Source organism: Megalobrama amblycephala, linkage group LG9 (genome assembly GCF_018812025.1).
Source record: "Megalobrama amblycephala isolate DHTTF-2021 linkage group LG9, ASM1881202v1, whole genome shotgun sequence".
Classification (NCBI taxonomy): Eukaryota; Metazoa; Chordata; class Actinopteri; order Cypriniformes; family Xenocyprididae; genus Megalobrama; species Megalobrama amblycephala.
This window is the reverse complement of record NC_063052.1, coordinates 1,168,628-1,188,751: the sequence shown is the minus strand read 5'-3', so window position 1 is coordinate 1,188,751 and position 20,124 is coordinate 1,168,628. Positions and strand designations below refer to the sequence as shown.

General features: G+C 34.8%; 2 protein-coding genes across 6 annotated transcripts in view; one reads left to right on the top strand and one right to left on the bottom strand.

The window, feature by feature from the left end:
• Positions 1-4,299, bottom strand: part of sema4ab (sema domain, immunoglobulin domain (Ig), transmembrane domain (TM) and short cytoplasmic domain, (semaphorin) 4Ab) — a 42,245-nt gene extending 37,946 nt beyond the window's left edge. The window contains exon 1 of one of the 3 annotated variants that reach the window (XM_048201099.1): positions 4,015-4,299. The gene's annotated coding sequence lies outside the window, so the exon portion shown is untranslated. Of the gene's footprint in view, positions 1-3,906; positions 3,930-4,014 lie in introns of those variants that run through there. The other 2 variants (XM_048201101.1, XM_048201100.1) reach the window with 2 other exon arrangements.
• Positions 4,300-7,466: 3,167 nt separating this feature from the next.
• LOC125274692 (immunoglobulin kappa light chain) lies at positions 7,467-19,505 on the top strand. Of its 3 annotated transcripts, none has more exons than XM_048201097.1 (8): positions 7,467-7,581; positions 14,384-14,525; positions 14,694-15,011; positions 15,100-15,405; positions 15,773-15,871; positions 16,987-17,014; positions 17,110-17,147; positions 17,293-19,505. In XM_048201097.1, exons 2-8 carry the CDS (start codon positions 14,468-14,470, stop codon positions 17,358-17,360), a joined length of 915 nt encoding a protein of 304 aa, XP_048057054.1. In that variant the 5' UTR covers positions 7,467-7,581; positions 14,384-14,467; the 3' UTR covers positions 17,361-19,505. The 3 variants fall into 3 exon arrangements, with proteins under 3 accessions (XP_048057054.1, XP_048057055.1, XP_048057053.1); XM_048201098.1 differs by lacking the exon at positions 7,467-7,581 and adding an exon at positions 10,266-10,623; XM_048201096.1 differs by lacking the exon at positions 7,467-7,581 and adding an exon at positions 12,570-14,190.
• The last annotated feature ends 619 nt before the right edge of the window (positions 19,506-20,124 follow it).

Genomic DNA, 20,124 nt, shown 5'->3' with positions numbered 1-20,124 from the left:
AAAAGCCCCTAATGCTAAAAACATTCATGCAGACTATTCAAACAGGGACATTTTCCATTGGAAATGTATTCAAGGAAATACCTGAGGACAGTAATAATCAAAGCAGGTCTGACTGTTTAGGAAGAATAACCTTTTGAAGAAGAGCAAAGAGTAGAGACTAAATGAAGACATGATGAAGCACAGACTTCTGAAGCTGAGGTCCAAAGGGGCAAAGGTTCCCTGTTTCCTTTTTTTTTTCTAACTTTTTTTATACAACTTTCACTCAGAAGCAAAAACAGCCTTTAAAATTTGACATTTATCATAATTATTGACTGATACGAAAAATTGTATCATGATAGTTATTTTTTTGGCTGTATCGCCCAGCCTTACTCCCACTTTTTCATAGGTTTACACACCCATTTCTTGATTTTTTTTTTTTAACAATTTTGAGGTATGAACGAACAGTGCCAAATGGGGTTTCATGACATTTTAACACAGAGATTGTTTGTTGAGCCAAGGGCAGGATCAGACTGGTACAAAAGTATCTACACCACAGTCAAATTAGGGACAGTTTTGACGTTTTTTTCTAGTAACAAGGAATGGAACACACAACAAACACATCTCCGATCATGGCATCCTCCATTCACTGGTTTTTAGCGTTTGTATGCTGTGCTAAAAGATGCTGCTGTCGGCCGCTTCAGAGTTCCTATTCCTGGTGCCAATGCAACCAGGAACATGGTCTAGTGGAGAAATTAATTTTCGGGGGAACTATCCTAGTGGCGAGTTTCTATAACTTAACTACTAGAACTATTCGGTGCAAAAGCCCCTAATGCTAAAAACATTCATTTAGACTATTCAAACAGGGACATTTTCCATTAGAAATGTATTCAAGGAAATACCTGAGGACAGTAATAATCAAAGCAGGTCTGACTGTTTAGGAAGAATGACCTTTTGAAGAAGAGCAAAGAGTAGAGACTAAATGAAGACATGATGAAGCACAGACTTCTGAAGCTGAGGTCCCAAGGGGCAAAGGTTCCCTGTTTCCTTTTTTTTTTTTTTTGAGTTCTTAAATCTCAGTTGCACGTAGATGAATGAAACAAAGGGGAGAGAGAAAAAGAGAACAGAAAAGAGGATGGGTAATAACTAATAGAGTGGAGACAAAGTGATCCCTCTCTGGCAAATACTCTGTATCTCTCCATTTCACACAACTGTATGAAGTTTAAATGGTTAGTTCACTTCATTAATTACTCACCCTCATGTCTTTCCACACCTATAAGACCTTCATTCATCTACGAAACACAAATTAAGATATTTTTGATGAAATCCGAGATATCCAACTCCTCCATAGACAGCAATTTAACCACCACTTTCAAGATCCAGAAAGGTACTAAAGACATCATTAGAATAGTCCAGTGGTTCAACCTTAATTTTATGAAATCACAACAAAAACAACAACTTTATTTAACAATATCTTCTCTTCTGTGTCATTCTCCTACGCTGTTAACGTTCAGCACTTCCAGGTTCTATGTCAGAATGCCGACTCATTACTGGCCAGCTCCTGCGTCAGCATCAAACGCATGCGTCGTGCTGCTCACATGAACAGCATCGGCCAATACTGAGCCGGCGTTCTGACATAGAACCTGGAGGCACTGAACATTATAATAATGATAACTATTATATTGCAAAAACTATAAATCTCACACACACATACAAAAAGCAAAATACAGTGTGAAGGAAAACAGCCACTGTCACAGAATAAGCCTTACGTGAAGAAGCAGCGTATATATCTGCCTCTAGAAGAGCATTCAGCGGTACCCTGAGGAAAAACGGTGGTGGCATTTGCGTGCAAGCAGGTAACACGTCTTAATCCATGGAGGGAAAGCGATGAGTCAGTGAAGGAGAAGAAAATTGCTCTCCCAGTGAAAGCTTCCATTCCCATGTGCAGTTGCCATGACTACAGCTGATGTGATTACCAGGCAGCAGTGGAGTTATGATGAGGTGCGTGAGCCAGTGGGCTGATGCATTATAGTATAATGCTAGTTGTCACATAAAGGAACAGTTTGAAAAGCCACATAATATTTTAAGCGTGTCTGTTTAATGAATAGAATCCAGCAACTAAAAAACAGCCAGTGATCCTATGCCATGCAGGCTGTGATTTAAGGTTTGTTGTGTTCTGAGAGAGAAATAGAAACACATGAAGGAAAAAAAGAAAAGAAAAGAAAATCCTAATCCCATCACATCCTATCTGCAGACTCTGGATAATGTTCTGAGGACAGACAGATTTGACCAAATTGATCTCAAATTGATTTCATTGCACTTAGATGGCAAAATACACAGCTGGAGCTTCCTTAGAAATAACTTCAGTTTTCTTAACCATTTATGCAATGTCTTTTAACCCAACTGATCCCAAGATAGTGGATGCATGTTCTCCTCAAGTTCACACAGGTGTCTTAAAGGGTTAGTTCACCCAAAAATGAAAATTCTGTCATTTATTACTCACCCTCATGCTGTTCTACACCCGTAAGACCTTCGTTGATCTTCGGAACACAAATTAAGATATTTTTGTTGAAATCCGATGGCTTAGTGAGGCCTGCATAGCCAGCAATGGCATTTCCTCTCTCAAGATCCATTAATGTACTAAAAACATATTTAAATCAGTTCATGTGAGTACAGTGGTTCAATATTAATATTATAAAGCGACGAGAATATTTTTGGTGCGCCAAAAAAACAAAATTATAACTTATTTAGTGATGGCCGATTTCAAAACATGGCTACAGGAAGCTTCGGAGCATTATGAATCAGTGTATCGAATCATGATTTGGATCATGTATCAAACCGCCAAACTGCTGAAATCACGTGACTTTGGCGCTCCGACACGCTGATTCATTATGCTCCGAAGCTTCCTGAAGCAGTGTTTTGAAATCAGACATCACTATGCAAGTCCTTTTTTTTTTTTGGCGCACCAAAAATATTCTTGTCGCTTTATAATATTAATATTAATATTGAACCACTGTACTCACATGAACTGATTTAAATATGTTTTTAGTACCTTTATGGATCTTGAGAGAGGAAGTGTCATTGCTCCCTATGCAGGCCTCACGGAGCCATCCGATTTCAATAAAAATATCTTAATTTGCGTTCCGAAGATTAACGAAGGTCTAACGGGTGTGGAACGGCATGAGGGTGAGTAATAAACTACAGAATTTTCATTTTTGGGTGAACTAACCCTTTAACATAACCACAGGTGTAGTTAATCACATAATTACAACAATAACAACATTAATATTAACATGTAATATTTTTATATTTTGTAAACTTCTGTATTAAAATAATCAGAACTGTCTTTCAATGACTAGTAATTCACTATCAGTATAGACTGCATTTTGATCTCAGTTAGAATACAAGTGTGCATGTACTTCACTGCAGGTCCAGATAACGATGCGCACGAAACTACCAGACTGATATTCAGATAGATTAGATCACAAGCAGCTGATACAGGGTTTTAAAAAGGAAACGTGAATTCAGCCTTTCAAAACAAACATGATGTGCTGTTGACAGATGTACCTACTCAAGACCTGAACTTTCTGAGTTTAAGAAAGCAAAAAAAAAATGCAAACTAGACTTTGCAATCACAGAAATGTTCAACGTTACAAAAAAAAAAAAAACAAATTAACCAGGAAAAAAAAAAAAAACATCCTGCTTGACGCATACAGTATGAAAAGCACGTGTCTCTCTCTCTTTTTTTTTTTTTTTTTGCAAAGTTTCTACACTGTTACTAAACATATTTCATTAACCCATCGCAACATAAAAGTCAATGTTTGTTTCAGGCAAAAGTTTACACTGTACAAGTATAACTCAAATCTGCATTTGGATTGATATGGATAACCGTTCACGCATAGAACAAATATACTATAAATTATCACCCACCTACAGCAGTTTAGGGATTTTCCCATGTCCTTTTCATTCTATCGTCAAATACACGACGCATTTATTGCACTTCATAAAGCTCTGCAACGATTCAACGTTTGTACTCACATAAAAATGTGCTTCTCTGTGATCTGTTATGCTCCGCTCCAGTGTTGATACGATAGTCCCCAGTCCGTGTATATTACCGTTTCTGAATTACGAACAACCCCCAAACTGACGTTACTACTCGAACTAATCGAAAATCTGAAACATAGGGTGTGTGTTTAGTGACAAAATTCTCCCCCTTTTTTAAAGTAACTCGTTTTCATGTAAACGCTCGTCTCTCTCTATCTATTGTGTCCACGCTGTTGATAAGTAAACGCCGTTTTGCCCAGGGGGAAGATCAGGTCAGCGACACTACTCCACAACACCGCTACACTATACAATGGCGCCATCTGGCCGTAAGATACGGAACAACATAATAAACACACTAAACTTTTTTTTTTAATAGTGAAGGCCTAACCTGAAAGGGTTAGTTCACCCAAAAATTGATAATTCTTTCATTTATTACTTACCTTCATGCCGTTCCACACCCGTTAGACCTTCGTTATAAATTAAGATATTTTAGTTGAAATCCAATGGCTCAGCGCCTGCATAGCCAGCAATGACATTTCCTCTCTCAAGATCCATAAAGGTACTAAAAACACATCTACATCAGTTCATGTGACTACAGTGGTTCAATATTTGCTAATATTATAAAGCGACGAGAATATTTTTCGTGCACCAAAAAACAAAAACAAAATAACGACTTAAAGTGATGGCCGATTTCAAAACACTGCTTCAGGAAGCATCGGAGCATAATGAATAAGCGTGTCGAATCAGCTGTTCGGAGCGCCAAAGTCACATGATTTCAGCAGTTTTCCGGTTTGACACGCGATCCGAATCATGATTCAATACGCTGATTCATTATGCTCCGATGCTTCCTGAAGCAGTGTTTTGAAATCGGCCATCACTATATAAGTCGTTATTTTGTTTTTATTTGGCGCACCAAAAATATTCTCATTGCTTTATAATATTAATATTGAACCACTGTACTCACATGAACTGATTTAAATATGTTTTTAGTACATTAATGGATCTTGAGAGAGGAAATGTCATTGCTCCCTATATGAAGGCCTCACTGAGCCATCGGATTTCAACTAACATATCTTAATTTGTGTTCCGAAGATTAACGAAGGTCTTACGGGTGTAGAATGGCATGAGGGTGAGTAATAAATGACAGAATTTTCATTTTTGGGTGAACTAACCCTTGAAGGAGTGTTTTGAACCTCACATCTAATTTTGGCTAACAATTTGCAGTCAAATTCATCTTAATCCTATAGTTTTCTTTTGTAATCCACACACTAAGAACTATAAACTTTACAGTTCCTTAGTAAAAACTAAATTATATTTAATCAAAGGTGAGGGTTCGAAGTGAAAAAACATGAGGGAGGGGTTTTCAGTCAGCTGTGTGGAGTCAGCTGTTTTTCTTTTTCAAGACTCAAACATGGCATACTGTCACATTTTCACCATATCAGAACATTCTGAACAGGAATATGTCACGTATTAGCCAAACCAGTAAGGCCTACGTGACAAGCAAAGGCTTTGTTATAAATTCTGTGGATAATTGCCTGTAGGGCATTGTGCAATATGCTGTTAAACTAAAATACAAAATACCAAAAAAAAAAAAAAACTAATATGAACTTAACCGCTACTCAGAAAAGAATATGATTGTTGATTGGATAAAAAAGTGTGCAATGTGATTAATGTAAAATCCGAGTCAACATGTAGCCTAATGAATAGAATTGAAATTTTACTTATTATACATATATAAACCCAGCAAGCAATAGCCGTCATTTCACCGTCTCGGTTAACTATAGACCCGATATAGTCCGGCTATGTGTAACCCACTTTTAGCCAAAACAATCTTTCATGTGGTTACATGTCGTTTTTGCCAAAATAACTTGCGAGTTGTATGTTATTGCATCATGTAAGTGAAGTCAACAGTGATTACAAGGTGTTTGGTTTCACATCTATGACATGTTATATTGTGTAGGCTGTGCGTAGCCACGATTTAGCTCATAGTCAGACCGGCTATTTGTAGCCCACCTATAGTCAATCCTGATTTATTGTAGTTTTTGGACAGGAAGTGCTTGAGATGGTTGATATCTCATCATGTTCGCAATGTCAATGATTTCTACAAGATTTAAGTGGCATTTCATGACATGGTCTATATGTAGTCACGATTTAGCTCTGAATTGGATAGGCTATGTGTAGTCTGCTTTTAGTCCACCCAGCGAAATCGAGGCAATTTATAGTCTAGTTTTTACGGCTTGGCTATAGCCCTGATTCAGACCAGCAATGAGTGTAACCAAAATAGTGTTAAGTCATTTTCGACCACAAAGCTTGTGGGATTCTTGATATACTTGCATTTATACATTTATATGCAAGTATAATATACATTTATATGTAAGTATATATTTGAAACAGCATATTTTTGCTGTCACACAATCCTACATTCTACGATATCATATATATATATATATATATATATATATATATATATATATATCAGGGTATAGCCAAGCCATATATTAATTATAATTATATACCACACACATCCCAGCAAGCAATAGCCGTCATTTCACCGTCTCAGTTAACTATAGACCCGATATAGTCCGGCTATGTGTAACCCACTTTTAGCCAAAATAATCTTTCATTTGGTTACATGTCGTTTTTGCCAAAATAACTTGCGAGTTGTATGTTATTGCATCATGTAAGTGAAGTCAACAGTGATTACAAGGTGTTTGGTTTCACATCTATGACATGTTATATTGTGTAGGCTGTGCGTAGCCACGATTTAGCTCATAGTCAGACCGGCTATTTGTAGCCCACCTATAGTCAATCCTGATTTATTGTAGTTTTTGGACAGGAAGTGCTTGAGATGGTTGATATCTCATCATGTTCGCAATGTCAATGATTTCTACAAGATTTAAGTGGCATTTCATGACATGGTCTATATGTAGTCACGATTTAGCTCTGAATTGGATAGGCTATGTGTAGTCTGCTTTTAGTCCACCCAGCGAAATCGAGGCAATTTTATAGTCTAGTTTTTACGGCTTGGCTATAGCCCTGATTCAGACCAGCAATGAGTGTAACCAAAATAGTGTTAAGTCATTTTCGACCACAAAGCTTGTGGGATTCTTGATATACTTGCATTTATACATTTATATGCAAGTATAATATACATTTATGTGCAAGTATATATTTGAAACAGCATATTTTTGCTGTCACACAATCCTACATTCTACGATATCATATAAATATATATATATATATATATATATATATATATATATATATATATATATATATATATATAGGGTATAGCCAAGCCATATATTAATTATAATTATATACCACACACATATATGACTGTATTTAATTTTAAGTTAAATAAAAATTTACAATTCTCAACCGCTAGATGGCAACTGTGGCTCTACTGAGGCATGACGACTGGCAACGCGAGACTTGAACGTTGACTCTCGATCACTGTTGCCAGATCTAGCGATAAACATTTCCGCATTTTACAACTGTTGGAGACGGAGAGCAAGCAACAGCAAATGTTAAAGCAAATTCTTTCCTGCTTTTGGTCTTGTAAGTATCTGTGTTTTTCATTTTGACATGTGTTTATTATTTATGTACATTATGTGTAGGAACCGTGACATTTTAGCGGGTAACAGTGCAGACTCAGAGTAAAACGTGGTTAGATTAACATAAACGCACATGTACTGTAGTGTTTCCTTGTGCCCTAAAACTCTGTAATTATCTAAATACAAGGGGGTAAACATGAAACCTGTGCGCCCTACTATTATTTGTTATGGAAGCCTTGTATATCTTTTAATCTTTTGATCATTATGAAATAAAAATATGAGTTTTTGATTTGGCAAGGCAAGTTTATTTTGTATAGCACATTTCAACAACAATGTTCAAGGTAATTCAGAGTGCTTTTCATAAAACATGGAATTTATGGAACTGAAAATTAATCAGGTTGTTTTATAAACCAAAAAAATATTGTTAACATTTTTTATTTAACTTTTTTTTTTTGTCAATGTGATATATTTTTATTGTTACACGTTGTAATTTTCTTTTAATGTTTATTTGCATTGTATTTGTAAAATGTAATTTTTTTTTTTATCATTGTGCATTATCTTGAGTTCTTTTTCTAAATAAAACCTTTTATATTTAATTTGTTTGGACGGATTGTCATTTATGAGAACCTGTTAGGCCTATATTTAAGTGAAAAGAATCCTTTAGCCATTATTTAGTTGTCTATTGCATGTATAGATGTAATCATTCATTAGTAGTGTAATTGATGACTAGTCTATTTTTAGGTTATAGATAGACGTCTATTAGATTTTCACTGACAGCCCCAATTTTGCCTTATTTTAGCCTAGACCCGTATTAACCGTCTTTTAAACATAAATATGTAGTTGTCTAATAGTCGTCTAATTGATAGTCTACTCTTGGGTTATGGTTAGACGTCTATTAGATTTTCACTGACAGCCCAAATTCAGCCTTATTTTAGCCTAGATCCATATTCACCGTCTATTAGACATATATATGTAGTCGTCTAATAGTCGTCTAATTGATGACTAGTCTATTTTTGGGTTATGGTTAGACGTCTATTAGATTTTCACTGACAGCCCAAATTTTGCCTGGTTTTAGCCTAGACGGCCGGGCTATGTTTTGACGGCTATTAGACGTCTAATAGACATAAAATTGCTTGCTGGGATATATGACTGTATTTAATTTTAAGTTAAATAAAAATTTACAATTCTCAACCGCTAGATGGCAACTGTGGCTCTACTGAGACATGACCACTGGCAACGCGAGACTTGAACGTTGACTCTCGATCACTGTTGCCAGATCTCGCGATAAACATTTCCGCATTTTACAACTGTTGGAGACGGAGAGCAAGCAACAGCAAATGTTAAAGCAAATTCTTTCCTGCTTTTGGTCTTGTAAGTATCTGTGTTTTTCATTTTGACATGTGTTTATTATTTATGTACATTACGTGTAGGAACCGTGACATTTTAGCGGGTAACAGTGCAGACTCAGAGTAAAACGTGGTTAGATTAACATACATGCACATGTACTGTAGTGTTTCCTTGTGCCCTAAAACTCTGTAATTATCTAAATACAAGGGGGTAAACATGAAACCTGTGCGCCCTACTATTATTTGTTATGGAAGCCTTGTATATCTTTTAATCTTTTGATCATTATGAAATAAAAATATGAGTTTTTGATTTGGCAAGGCAAGTTTATTTTGTATAGCACATTTCAACAACAATGTTCAAGGTAATTCAGAGTGCTTTTCATAAAACATGGAATTTATGGAACTGAAAATTAATCAGGTTGTTTTATAAACCAAAAAAATATTGTTAACATTTTTTATTTAACTTTTTTTTTGTCAATGTTATTTTTTTTTTTTGTCAATATATTTTTATTGTTACACGTTGTAATTTTCTTTTAATGTTTATTTGTATTGTATTTGTAAAATTTAATTTTTTTTTATCATTGTGCATTATCTTGAGTTCTTTTTTGTAAATAAAACCTTTTATATTTAATTTGTTTGGACGGATTGTCATTTATGAGAACCTGTTATATTTAAGTGAAAAGAATCCTTTAGCCATTATTTAGTTGTCTATTGCATGTATAGATGTAATCATTCATTAGTAGTGTAATTGATGACTAGTCTATTTTTAGGTTATAGATAGACGTCTATTAGATTTTCACTGACAGCCCCAATTTTGCCTTATTTTAGCCTAGACCCGTATTAACCGTCTTTTAAACATAAATATGTAGTTGTCTAATAGTCGTCTAATTGATGACTTGTCTACTCTTGGGTTATGGTTAGACGTCTATTAGATTTTCACTGACAGCCCAAATTCAGCCTTATTTTAGCCTAGATCCATATTCACCGTCTATTAGACATATATATGTAGTCGTCTAATAGTCGTCTAATTGATGACTAGTCTATTTTTGGGTTATGGTTAGACGTCTATTAGATTTTCACTGACAGCCCAAATTCAGCCTTATTTTAGCCTAGATCCATATTCACCGTCTATTAGACATATATATGTAGTCGTCTAATAGTCGTCTAATTGATGACTAGTCTATTTTTGGGTTATGGTTAGACGTCTATTAGATTTTCACTGACAGCCCAAATTTTGCCTGGTTTTAGCCTAGACGGCCGGGCTATGTTTTGACGGCTATTAGACGTCTAATAGACATAAAATTGCTTGCTGGGAATGCATATAAATATAAAATCATGTAGCCTACTTACCTGACTTTTTCAAGACAACAAATTCGCTGTTCCAAATTCTTTGACCTCAGTTTCTCTTTTGCTAATCAAGGGTCATTCAAAGGTTTGAAACCTCAGTTTAGCGTTCGCGGTCTAAACTAAAACACATAGGCCTATAAAAGCACATGTGTTATCTCGAAGCAACACTAAAAGTCGCCAAACCCGTGATAGCGAATGCTTATTATCAAATTTGCCCACTGCAGCAACAGGCTCTTCTTCCCTCAAAGGAACTGAAAGGCTAGAGTTGTCCTGTCATCGCACCTGCCCGTCTGTGCATTCCGTGTGGATTTAAGCAGCCTAAATGTAGATCTTATTATTCACTTGAGAACCAGGTGATTACTTTTTAGCTCTCTGAAATTCTGTCCCGACTGGTAGGTATAGGCTATGCTATTCAAACAACATTTGCTGAGCAATTTATTCAAGCAATATGTTCAATAATCACCAAGACTGTCGTCTCAGGCTTTCACTGATTTAATAGGTAGCCTAGGTCAGGAACGAGCATGACAGGGGAGCGGGTAGTAAGATTATAATATGAGCAAAGAAGATTTGAGGCTTAGAGTCGACCTCAAAACCGGCTTTTGCGCGCAAATGGTTGCTCGCGCGCTTCTCTAAGCGCTCCAACGCGAACGTGTAAAAATGTGAAGATTTTTGCTAGATGTGTAGTGTTTTTATGTGTAGTAGTTTATTAATGGCTTAAAAATATGTGTGTGTGAACAAACCTGTTTATTTCGGCTACATGATTTAAACTTAAGTCCTCTTCAGGTGATGTTCACTCTCAAGTTGTTGGATAATCGAACAGAGCGCGGTTGGCAAGTGAAATAAAATACAAAATTCTTTGGAGTTGTAATTGTGACAGTCATTATCAGAGGTAGGACTAATGATAACGTCTTTTTATTCGTGTCTTTACTCACTTTATCGTTCAGGCACAAGCTCATTGTGCTCATCTTGCCGAGGAGTCGGCGCGCATCCCTAGCCAGAACTCCCTTTCTCGCTGTGGAGGCGATCCCGTTTGCTTACTTTCGATGAGATTTTTTTCCACAATAACGAATAGAATTCTTCTTTTTTCTTTCGGAGAAAAAACTGACACTACAGCTGTTATGTTTGAGGAATGTTGTGCTTGGACACCAGAATATTTCAGAATTGCTAAATGAGTTTGAAAGTAGACTACTGGGTGCGAACAGAAATTTAGTTTGTAAAAGGTAGGCCTACGTGTGACGTTCTTCAGTTTCTCAGTTTTCTCGATTGAAATTGATTTATTTATCTAATAAATACAAATATAGACTATTTTAATTTCTTACAGAATGTCAGTGAGTGAATTAATTCCTAAAATATTTTATCTATCATTGAAAGACTGCGAATTACAGTTTGTGATAGTTTTGTTAAATTACATTTCACTTATTTAAGTTGTAAATGCCATTTTGACTCGTGTCAAAGCATGAAAACGCGGCAGAATGGCAACCAGAATGAGATGAAAACATGTAAACTTTAAAGAGTTAGTTCACACAAAAATGAAAATAATGTCATTAATTACTCACCCTCATGTCGTTCTACACCTGTAAGACCTTCATTCATCTTCGGAACACAAATTAAGATATTTTTGATTAAATCCAATGGCTCAGTGAGGCCTGCATAGACAGCAATGGTACTTCCTCTCTCAAGATCCATAAAGGCACTAAAAACATATTTAAATCAGTTCATGTGAGTACAGTGGTTCTACCTTAATATTATAAAGTGATGAGAATATTTTTGTGCGCCAAAAAAAACAAAATAACGATTTTTTAACAATATCTAGTGATGGCCGATTTCAAAACACTGCTTCTTGAAGCTTCAGAGCTTTACGAATCAAATCAGTGGATCGGAACGCCAAAGTCACGTGATTTCAGCAGTTTGGTGGTTTGATACGCGATACGAATCAGTGATTCGACTCAAAAGATTCATAACGCTCTGAAGCAGTGTTTTGAAATTGGCCATCACTAGATATTGTTAAAAAGTCGTTTTTTTTTTTTTTTTGGCCCACAAAAAATATTCTTGTTACTTTATAATATTAAGATAGAACCACTGAACTCACATGAACTGATTTAAATATGTTTTTAGTACCTTTATGGATTTTGAGAGAGGAAGTACCATTGCTGTCTATGCAGGCCTCGCTGAGCCATCGGATTTCATCAAAAATATCTTAATTTGTGTTCCGAAGATGAACGAAGGTCTTACGGGTGTAAAACGACATGAGGGTGAGTAATGTCAGAATTTTCATTTTGGGGTGAACTAACCTATTTATATAGGTTCAGGTTTGTAGCATGCATTCCCACTCTTAAGAATCAGAGAGTGAAACAAGTGGTATAGACTATGTTACCTGTCCTACTTTGACCTGGATCAAAATAATGCCTGCACTGATGTGTGTGAAGCAGTCAACAAGTGAACTCTAAAAAATAAGAAACAGGCTGTAACAAAATCTATTCCTAATAATTCAACTTCTTTCTTTTGTAGCAAAAAGTTGATTTAAAAAGCTGGTAAACACTTTTATTAATCAAAAGGTATTTAAGATTTTATAGTTGAGATTTTGTGAATGTGTAGACCGACGAGTTGAAAAACCACAATGCATGCCGACAAGACAATGCGTGGGCTTCCTGCTGTAGCCTTTCTGCTGTCATCTGAGCTCGTGTGGTTAGACCAAAGTAAAGAGGTGCAATACAGGATGTTAGAGATGAGGGTCTCATGAAACAAAAAACAAAACAAATAAAATGCAGCAAACATAATCCTTTATGTACTCCCGTCCTTAGATCCTAAATATCAAAATTGCTGGTGTTATGATTAGAACATGCATTTTTGACCATAAATATAGACACAGATTAATGTGTGATGTGGGGATATTTTTTTTTATTTGTTCATTTACTTATTTACAGACTTAAATAACTTTACAATCTGGTTTGTAAAAATCAGTATATTTTGGTGAATATCCATATCCTTGTTTTTTCAGAGGATGAAACTCTTAATAGGACACATGCATAATAAAATGATTTGTTTTAATATAATTTAATAATTTTTTTTTCTATTTAAAGACATCATTTATATTTATAGAATGGAATTTTAACATGACATTGCACATATGAGAGTATTTGAAGTGCAGGGTGGGGAAAGTGCAGGGTGAAGCATTTGAAGTGCAGGATGGTTTCAGACTCAGTTGCAAGCAAAGGTGTGGGCGTTCAGCATTGGCTGTTCTTCTCTCACCATGCTGCTCTTTTCATCTCAAACCCGTGTGGTTAGATCAAAACAAGTAACAGCATCCAGAATGGCAGCAGACTGTCAGGCACAGTAGAGTCAACCGACAAAAAGAACACCTGCTCAGTCGGCATTGACCTTTATGGGATAAAAATCTGTAGATTTGTGCAACACGGAGAAAGCCACACCAATATGCAATAGTGACTTTATGGATGATATCTAAAATATATGACATCCAAACCCTATCACTTATGAGCTCTTGTTACTAATACCACACCAGCACAATTTCCTTTTTGGCCTCTGAGTTCATAAAGCTCACGTCTTGGCACTCAGAACATCAGTAATGAAAAGTGACAGGCTTTTGCAGACTGACATACTGACTGGAAGTTTATTTCTGAGTTAGTGAAGTAGTCATTTTAGGACAGTGCTTCTCAAACCTGTCCTGAGGACCACACCACCACTGCAAATTTGGTGTCTCCCCCATCTAACATACCTGATTCAATTCATCAGCTCATTAGTTCAAACTGCAAGATTTTAATTGGGTGCGTGTCTGATGAGGGAGACATCCAAAATGTGCAATGGTGGGGTTCCCCAGAACAGGTTTGAGAAGCGCTGTTCTAGGAGGCCTGAGGAAGGTGATGTGGTTCCATTGCCCCATTTCCTGAAACACCAAAGTAAATGTAAGTAGTAAAATGCTATTTTATCTTGGCAACATGTTTCTCTAACTAGCACCTTTGAGGGCTGCAGACTGAGGAATAGGTCTTTCCATCAACAATCTAGGTGTCGGTTTTGCACAAGTGATTTATAATAAAGGTCCACCCACTGAAGACTTGTAAAGGATTCTTTCTTTCCTTATTTTGTTTCTCCTTGCAGGCCATTTTCAGTCACACTGGGTGGCGTTTGATTTTAGGAGTGTTGATACATCTAACATTCTTTCAGACCTTTGGAACTGCAGACATGAGCACCTTGACGCATTGTTGGAGGCTGTTATATTTTTGCATTTTTGCTTCACACAGTAAGTTATTTTACATTTTTGCCTGCATTTTCAGTTGAGAACATTCTGTCTCATGTATCTCACCTCAAATAATTTTAAAGAGCTATTTAATTCTAGTCATAATATAGTTTTATTCTAGTCATAATATCAGAAAAATGTAAAACTTTTTTTCTATTCTCTCATTTGCAGCTACTTACTCATTCCTCATGAGTCAGTCTCCAAGCTTCACACACGTCTCAGTCGGTGACACTGTAAAATTAACATGTACATTTGAGCAGAAAGTTTCTTACTGCTATACTGCTGCAACATGGCAAAAGTTGAACCTGCGGACTGGTAAACTCACACCAGTGAGGTCTGTCTCACAGTCTGATTCACTTCAACATGATGATAAAACTTGCATTGTTAGTTTTACAAATGTAACACCGAACGATTCAGGTTTGTACTATTGCATTAGCCATCACAACTCAATGGTTATTGTCGGCAGTGGAAGCAGGGTGATCGTAACAGGTAAATCTGGAGTTAAATCTCATCAACACTTCAATGGCTTATGGTCACTGTTACAGATAACATTTTGACATGATGATCTCTGTTATAGACCCCTCTTTTGTGGAAGCAAAACTATCCATCTTATACTCACCACAAGAACCTGACTCATCATCAGTACTGCTGCAGTGTCTTGTGACCGGAGTCGTCCCGTCTCAAGTGCGGGTGTTCTGGATGATTGGAGAGAAAGTCCATGTTGGATGGACTGAATCAGCCTGGACAGATGCCACTGATTCAGCCACAGAATTCACACGTGCTCATCTCTCTATTACTACAAAGGAGTGGACAGAAGACGATGAAATCCAATGCTTTGCTGAATATAATGGCAAGAACATCTCCAAAACTGTGAAGCGATATGGTGTGTATAGCCCAAATGGTAAAAGTCTCAGAGAAACATATAATAACTGGGAAAATAACAAGTCTACACCTGTTCACTCATTTTCTTAGCATAAAACTATCAACTGATGAACACTAAAAGTTTGTTTTTAAAATTTAATGAAGAACTTCACAACGGAACTCTGAAAACTCAAGAAATCAAGTAGAAATGATAAGATTGTGACAAGTTAAATGAATGGAAACAAAATGTTGTAACATAACATGATGAAAAAAATGAAAGTAGAAACACTTGGAACATTGCACAATGTTAAAGCATTACACTTTTACTTATTAATTAACCTATAGCCTACCTATATAGTTATAATTACTGTTGTCATTATATATTTCAGAAACCAAACCAATCTACTCCTGGCTTCTGTACACTGGCTGTGTGGCAGCGCTCCTTACCATACTTGTAACCATCATTATGTCTGTGGGATTATACCATGGTAAGAATTTATCACTTCTGATTTTGTATGTCTATAAATACTAAGAAGTGCAGTATATTTCCTAAAACAGTGATTAAGGTTTATATTTCCAAAGTTCTCAACTGCCTCTAAAATGAGTTATGTTTTGCTGTGCTTTAGTCAGGTTTGTTTGATAGGACATTAATAATGAGTACTCTGACAAACAATCTAAAATAGGCTAATCTGTTAATTTGTAATGTTGATTAACATGACAGTAAAAAGGGGAAATGGTAATTTATGAATATCTTAATGAAACAAGGAAGTCACACTTTTAAAAAGAATTGTTGGTTTAACTTAAAAAAGTAAGTTACCTGGTTGCCTTAAAATTTTGAGTTCATTGAAATTAAAATTTGAGTTAATACAAAGTAAGCGATTCAGAATATTATGAACATAACATTTTGAACAGAAACTCAAAATATTATGTTATCTGAACCACATTAATTATCTAAGTTGATCTGACAAAAGAAAAAATGTTGTGATAACAAATCATGAAAATAATTTTTTCAGTGCATAAGTCTTTTGAAATTCCACATCAGTAACCTTGATAACACTTTACAATAAGGTTTGTTAGATAACATTAGTTAACTACATTAGTTAATATGAACTAATAATGAACTGCACTTCTACAGCATTTATTAGTCTTTGTTAATGTTAATTTCTACATTTACTAATATAAAAAAAATCAAGAGTTGTATTTGTTAACATTAGTTAATGCACTGTGAACTACCATGATATGAACAGCTGTATTTTTATTAACTAACGTAAACAAAGATTAAAAAATACAGTAACAAATGTATAGCTTATGGTTAATTCATGTTAGTTTATACATTATGTATTACATTAGTTAATATATACCGTAACCTTTATCATAGTTTATTCTGGAGGAAATATGTATAAATATGCAAAATTCATAAACAAATGCATAACAAAAATTATTTGGATATGAATTTTAAAACTAGAATCAATCAACAATTTTGCATGAATTAAAAGACAAAGGCGCATGCTTTGGTGAAATTGTCCAGCAGATGATATGAAACGTGTCATATATTTATAATAATTTCAATCATATGTTTAATTTTCTTCATTACAATTCTCAGATATGTCAATGAACAAAAAATCCAGAGGGTCAGTATTTCAACTTATACATTATAAACTTTAAAAGAGTACTATACAATGTAATAGAGCCAACTGAACCTAACTCTAAATGGTTTTCCTTTTAGGCTCACAAGAAAAGATGCTCACCGCAAAATTTCATATGGTAATTTTACCTTTCCAACTTAAAACTATGTTTGTATGTATGCTGTATTCAATGCATATAATATATGCAATAATAGCTGAAAACTAATAGGAGTCAGAAAAAAACTGCAAACATAAAATGAATGTGTCTATTTACCCTTTAACAGGTAAACAGAACACACTGAGAGGAGAGAGTTCATCTGTTATAAAAGGCACAGAAAATTGTGAAGACTGAACTAAAATTTTTACTGTATCTGTGTCTTCAGAAAAAGACTGTTTTTGCTGTTTCAAAACAACTATTTAATGTGCCCTATTTAGAACATTTACAGAGAGATTTTTGTTTATAGTTTTGTTTGTTGCCAAAAAGATGAATTATTAAATTACAAGCAAGCTATAAATATGTATTTTATGAACAATACTTGTGATAATATTAAATGGAAAAAAGATTATTGTGGTTGTTACTGAAGTTTGATGGAAATAATTTTTGCCCGAAAGTTTGTTATAAAACTAATTTTGCATTGAGGGGAGTGAGCTCTTATTTGTTATATTGGTCAAAGTTTTAGCTTGGCAGTGGTCACTACGAATGTCATGGAATGGAAAAGAGCTATGTGCAGATTCTTTAAAAATGTTCCTTTGTATTACATGGCCTTCTAGATCATTTGATTCTGACTGGTCAGTTGTGGCACGGAGCAATTAAATAATGACCAGTAAACTGTATATTTAATGGTTGACTGTGGCAACATAGCTGTGCTGCTTGCAAGTTTCTTCTATTTGTCTCTCTCTCTCTATTCATACTAAAATAAGTTGGAATAAATCATCTTGCATCTCAAAACAAGTAGCAAACTAAAAATGGTTGGAGAACTTATGGTTTAATTTGAATATTTATGCAATGCTATAATAACGTAACTACAGTTGGATTTGGAATAACATAAGGGAGTAAAATACTCTATTAAACAGTAACACGCAACATAAAATAATTTGTGTGAGATGGAGTGAGAAAGTTGCTACTTTTTTTGGAAACCCAGCCAACTGCCGTGATTGAAGTCTTGTTAGTGTGCTCACTGTGATTTACTCCTTTTTGTATGTTAGATATATTTTGTGGTGGTTTTTAACCAATAACACTTAAAGAAAATGTTTACATATTACATATTTGTTGCAACAAAACTATGCTTTTGAAAATTTTTTACCAAACAAATCTTGTACTACCTTGTACTAAAAAGTCAGCCAACATTTTATCATTTTAAAAGTTTGTCCAGTGTTTCTCGGATCCCATCAGTCATGAACAGGACGTGTGTCCATCAAAAGAATTTGTAATTATATGTATTATGTGAAATAGCAAAAAATAACCCTTGTAAGGTTCATTATCACATGGATTTGAATTCTTCTTTTTTTAAGGGTGCTAGTGGAAAAGATGTCGGAATATTCTAATTTAAATGTAAAAGTTAAGAAATAAATCATATTGTCTTATATTATCTGTTCTTGTTTTTATGTCCATGATCATAAATATTTATTAGTTAGAAATTGTAGGTTTCCCTATATAGTTTCTCTGTATTCTGTCCTCTTGAAATTGGATTTAATAATACCCCCTCTGGAGGATATCACACACTTTCCAGACCACTTTCAAGAGAAGTTCGTATTATTGTGTGAAATGTTTGATGAGTTATATTTGTCCAAAATGAAGACAGGCTCATTAAAAAATATCACCTTTAGTTCTATTAAAAATGAGGACATGAAAATGAGGAGAGTGGAACCAATTATATTGCCTTACGTTTCCTAAAATTAATATTAAATGGTAAAATGCACTCCAGTTTAATTTTTCCTGTCAGTCTCATGCTTGCATGTTTGTATCTTATATGAACCATACAAAAAATATGAAGAAGAATATTAAACACGACTGACTCTGTGGCAATGGTCACACCTGAACCGGCACATCTTCACCAATAGATACATACATAAAAATTACATTGTAAAACGTGAGCCTTATTATTAACATAAACCTCTAAGAAAAAATCAGTATGTTGAGTTGAGGACTAATCTATCATGAGATTCCTGTTATATTTGTGCAACACAAAAGAGCAGATCCTCACCTCTTATTTTTGACAGAAACTACTTAAAAAAAAAAAAAAAATGCTCATAAGGTTGACATTAGGTCATATTCTATTATTTAATATTATTATAGTTTCTCAGACTGTACTTTTTATTATTACTAATAAAACTGGTTACATAAGCCTGTTTGAGATTTGTAATGTATGGATATTTTTTATAATGTATGCATATTTTTTGTGATAGATTGAAAAACCTCAGTCAGTGCTTGTAACAAGATAATGTGGCCTCTTGTAGCCTTAGGAATTTACCGTAAAATGTATCTGGTCAAAATAAAATGCTGTAATTTGTTATACATTTTTCACTGTGTTTTTTTACTGTCAAAGGTTTTAATAAGGTTTAACATATTTCTGTTATTTTTACAGTTATTTACCATAATAGGGTCTATCCTATTACTGTTAAATTAACAACAAATTACTGTATATATTATTATATTATAACTTTTTTTTTACTGCAAATATCCGTAAAAAGCTATGGAAAGTTGCATTTTTTACATAAAATTACTGTATAATTGACAAATATATTTGTTTTTTTCTACCATGATTTTGGTAAAAAAATACGTTGTCTACTGTAAAATTTAGGGTTACAAAACCAGTATACCGTATTGTCTTTTACAGATTCCACATTTTTTTTCACGGTATATTCCTGGCAACCACAGCTGCCGGTATTTTACCGTAAATTTGACAGTTTTTTTTAACAGTGTTCATACTCTCAGTTGAGTGCTTGTGGTTAGACATAAGTTGCATAACAGGATGTTAGATGAGCAGAGGGTCTCATGAAACAGAACTGCACACCTGCTTTTACTGTCCATTTTTGCAGCAACTCCACTGACATCACTTATGCCTAGATTTGAAACAGTTCATGTTGGACCTTAGGCCTTTGTATTGATATAATAT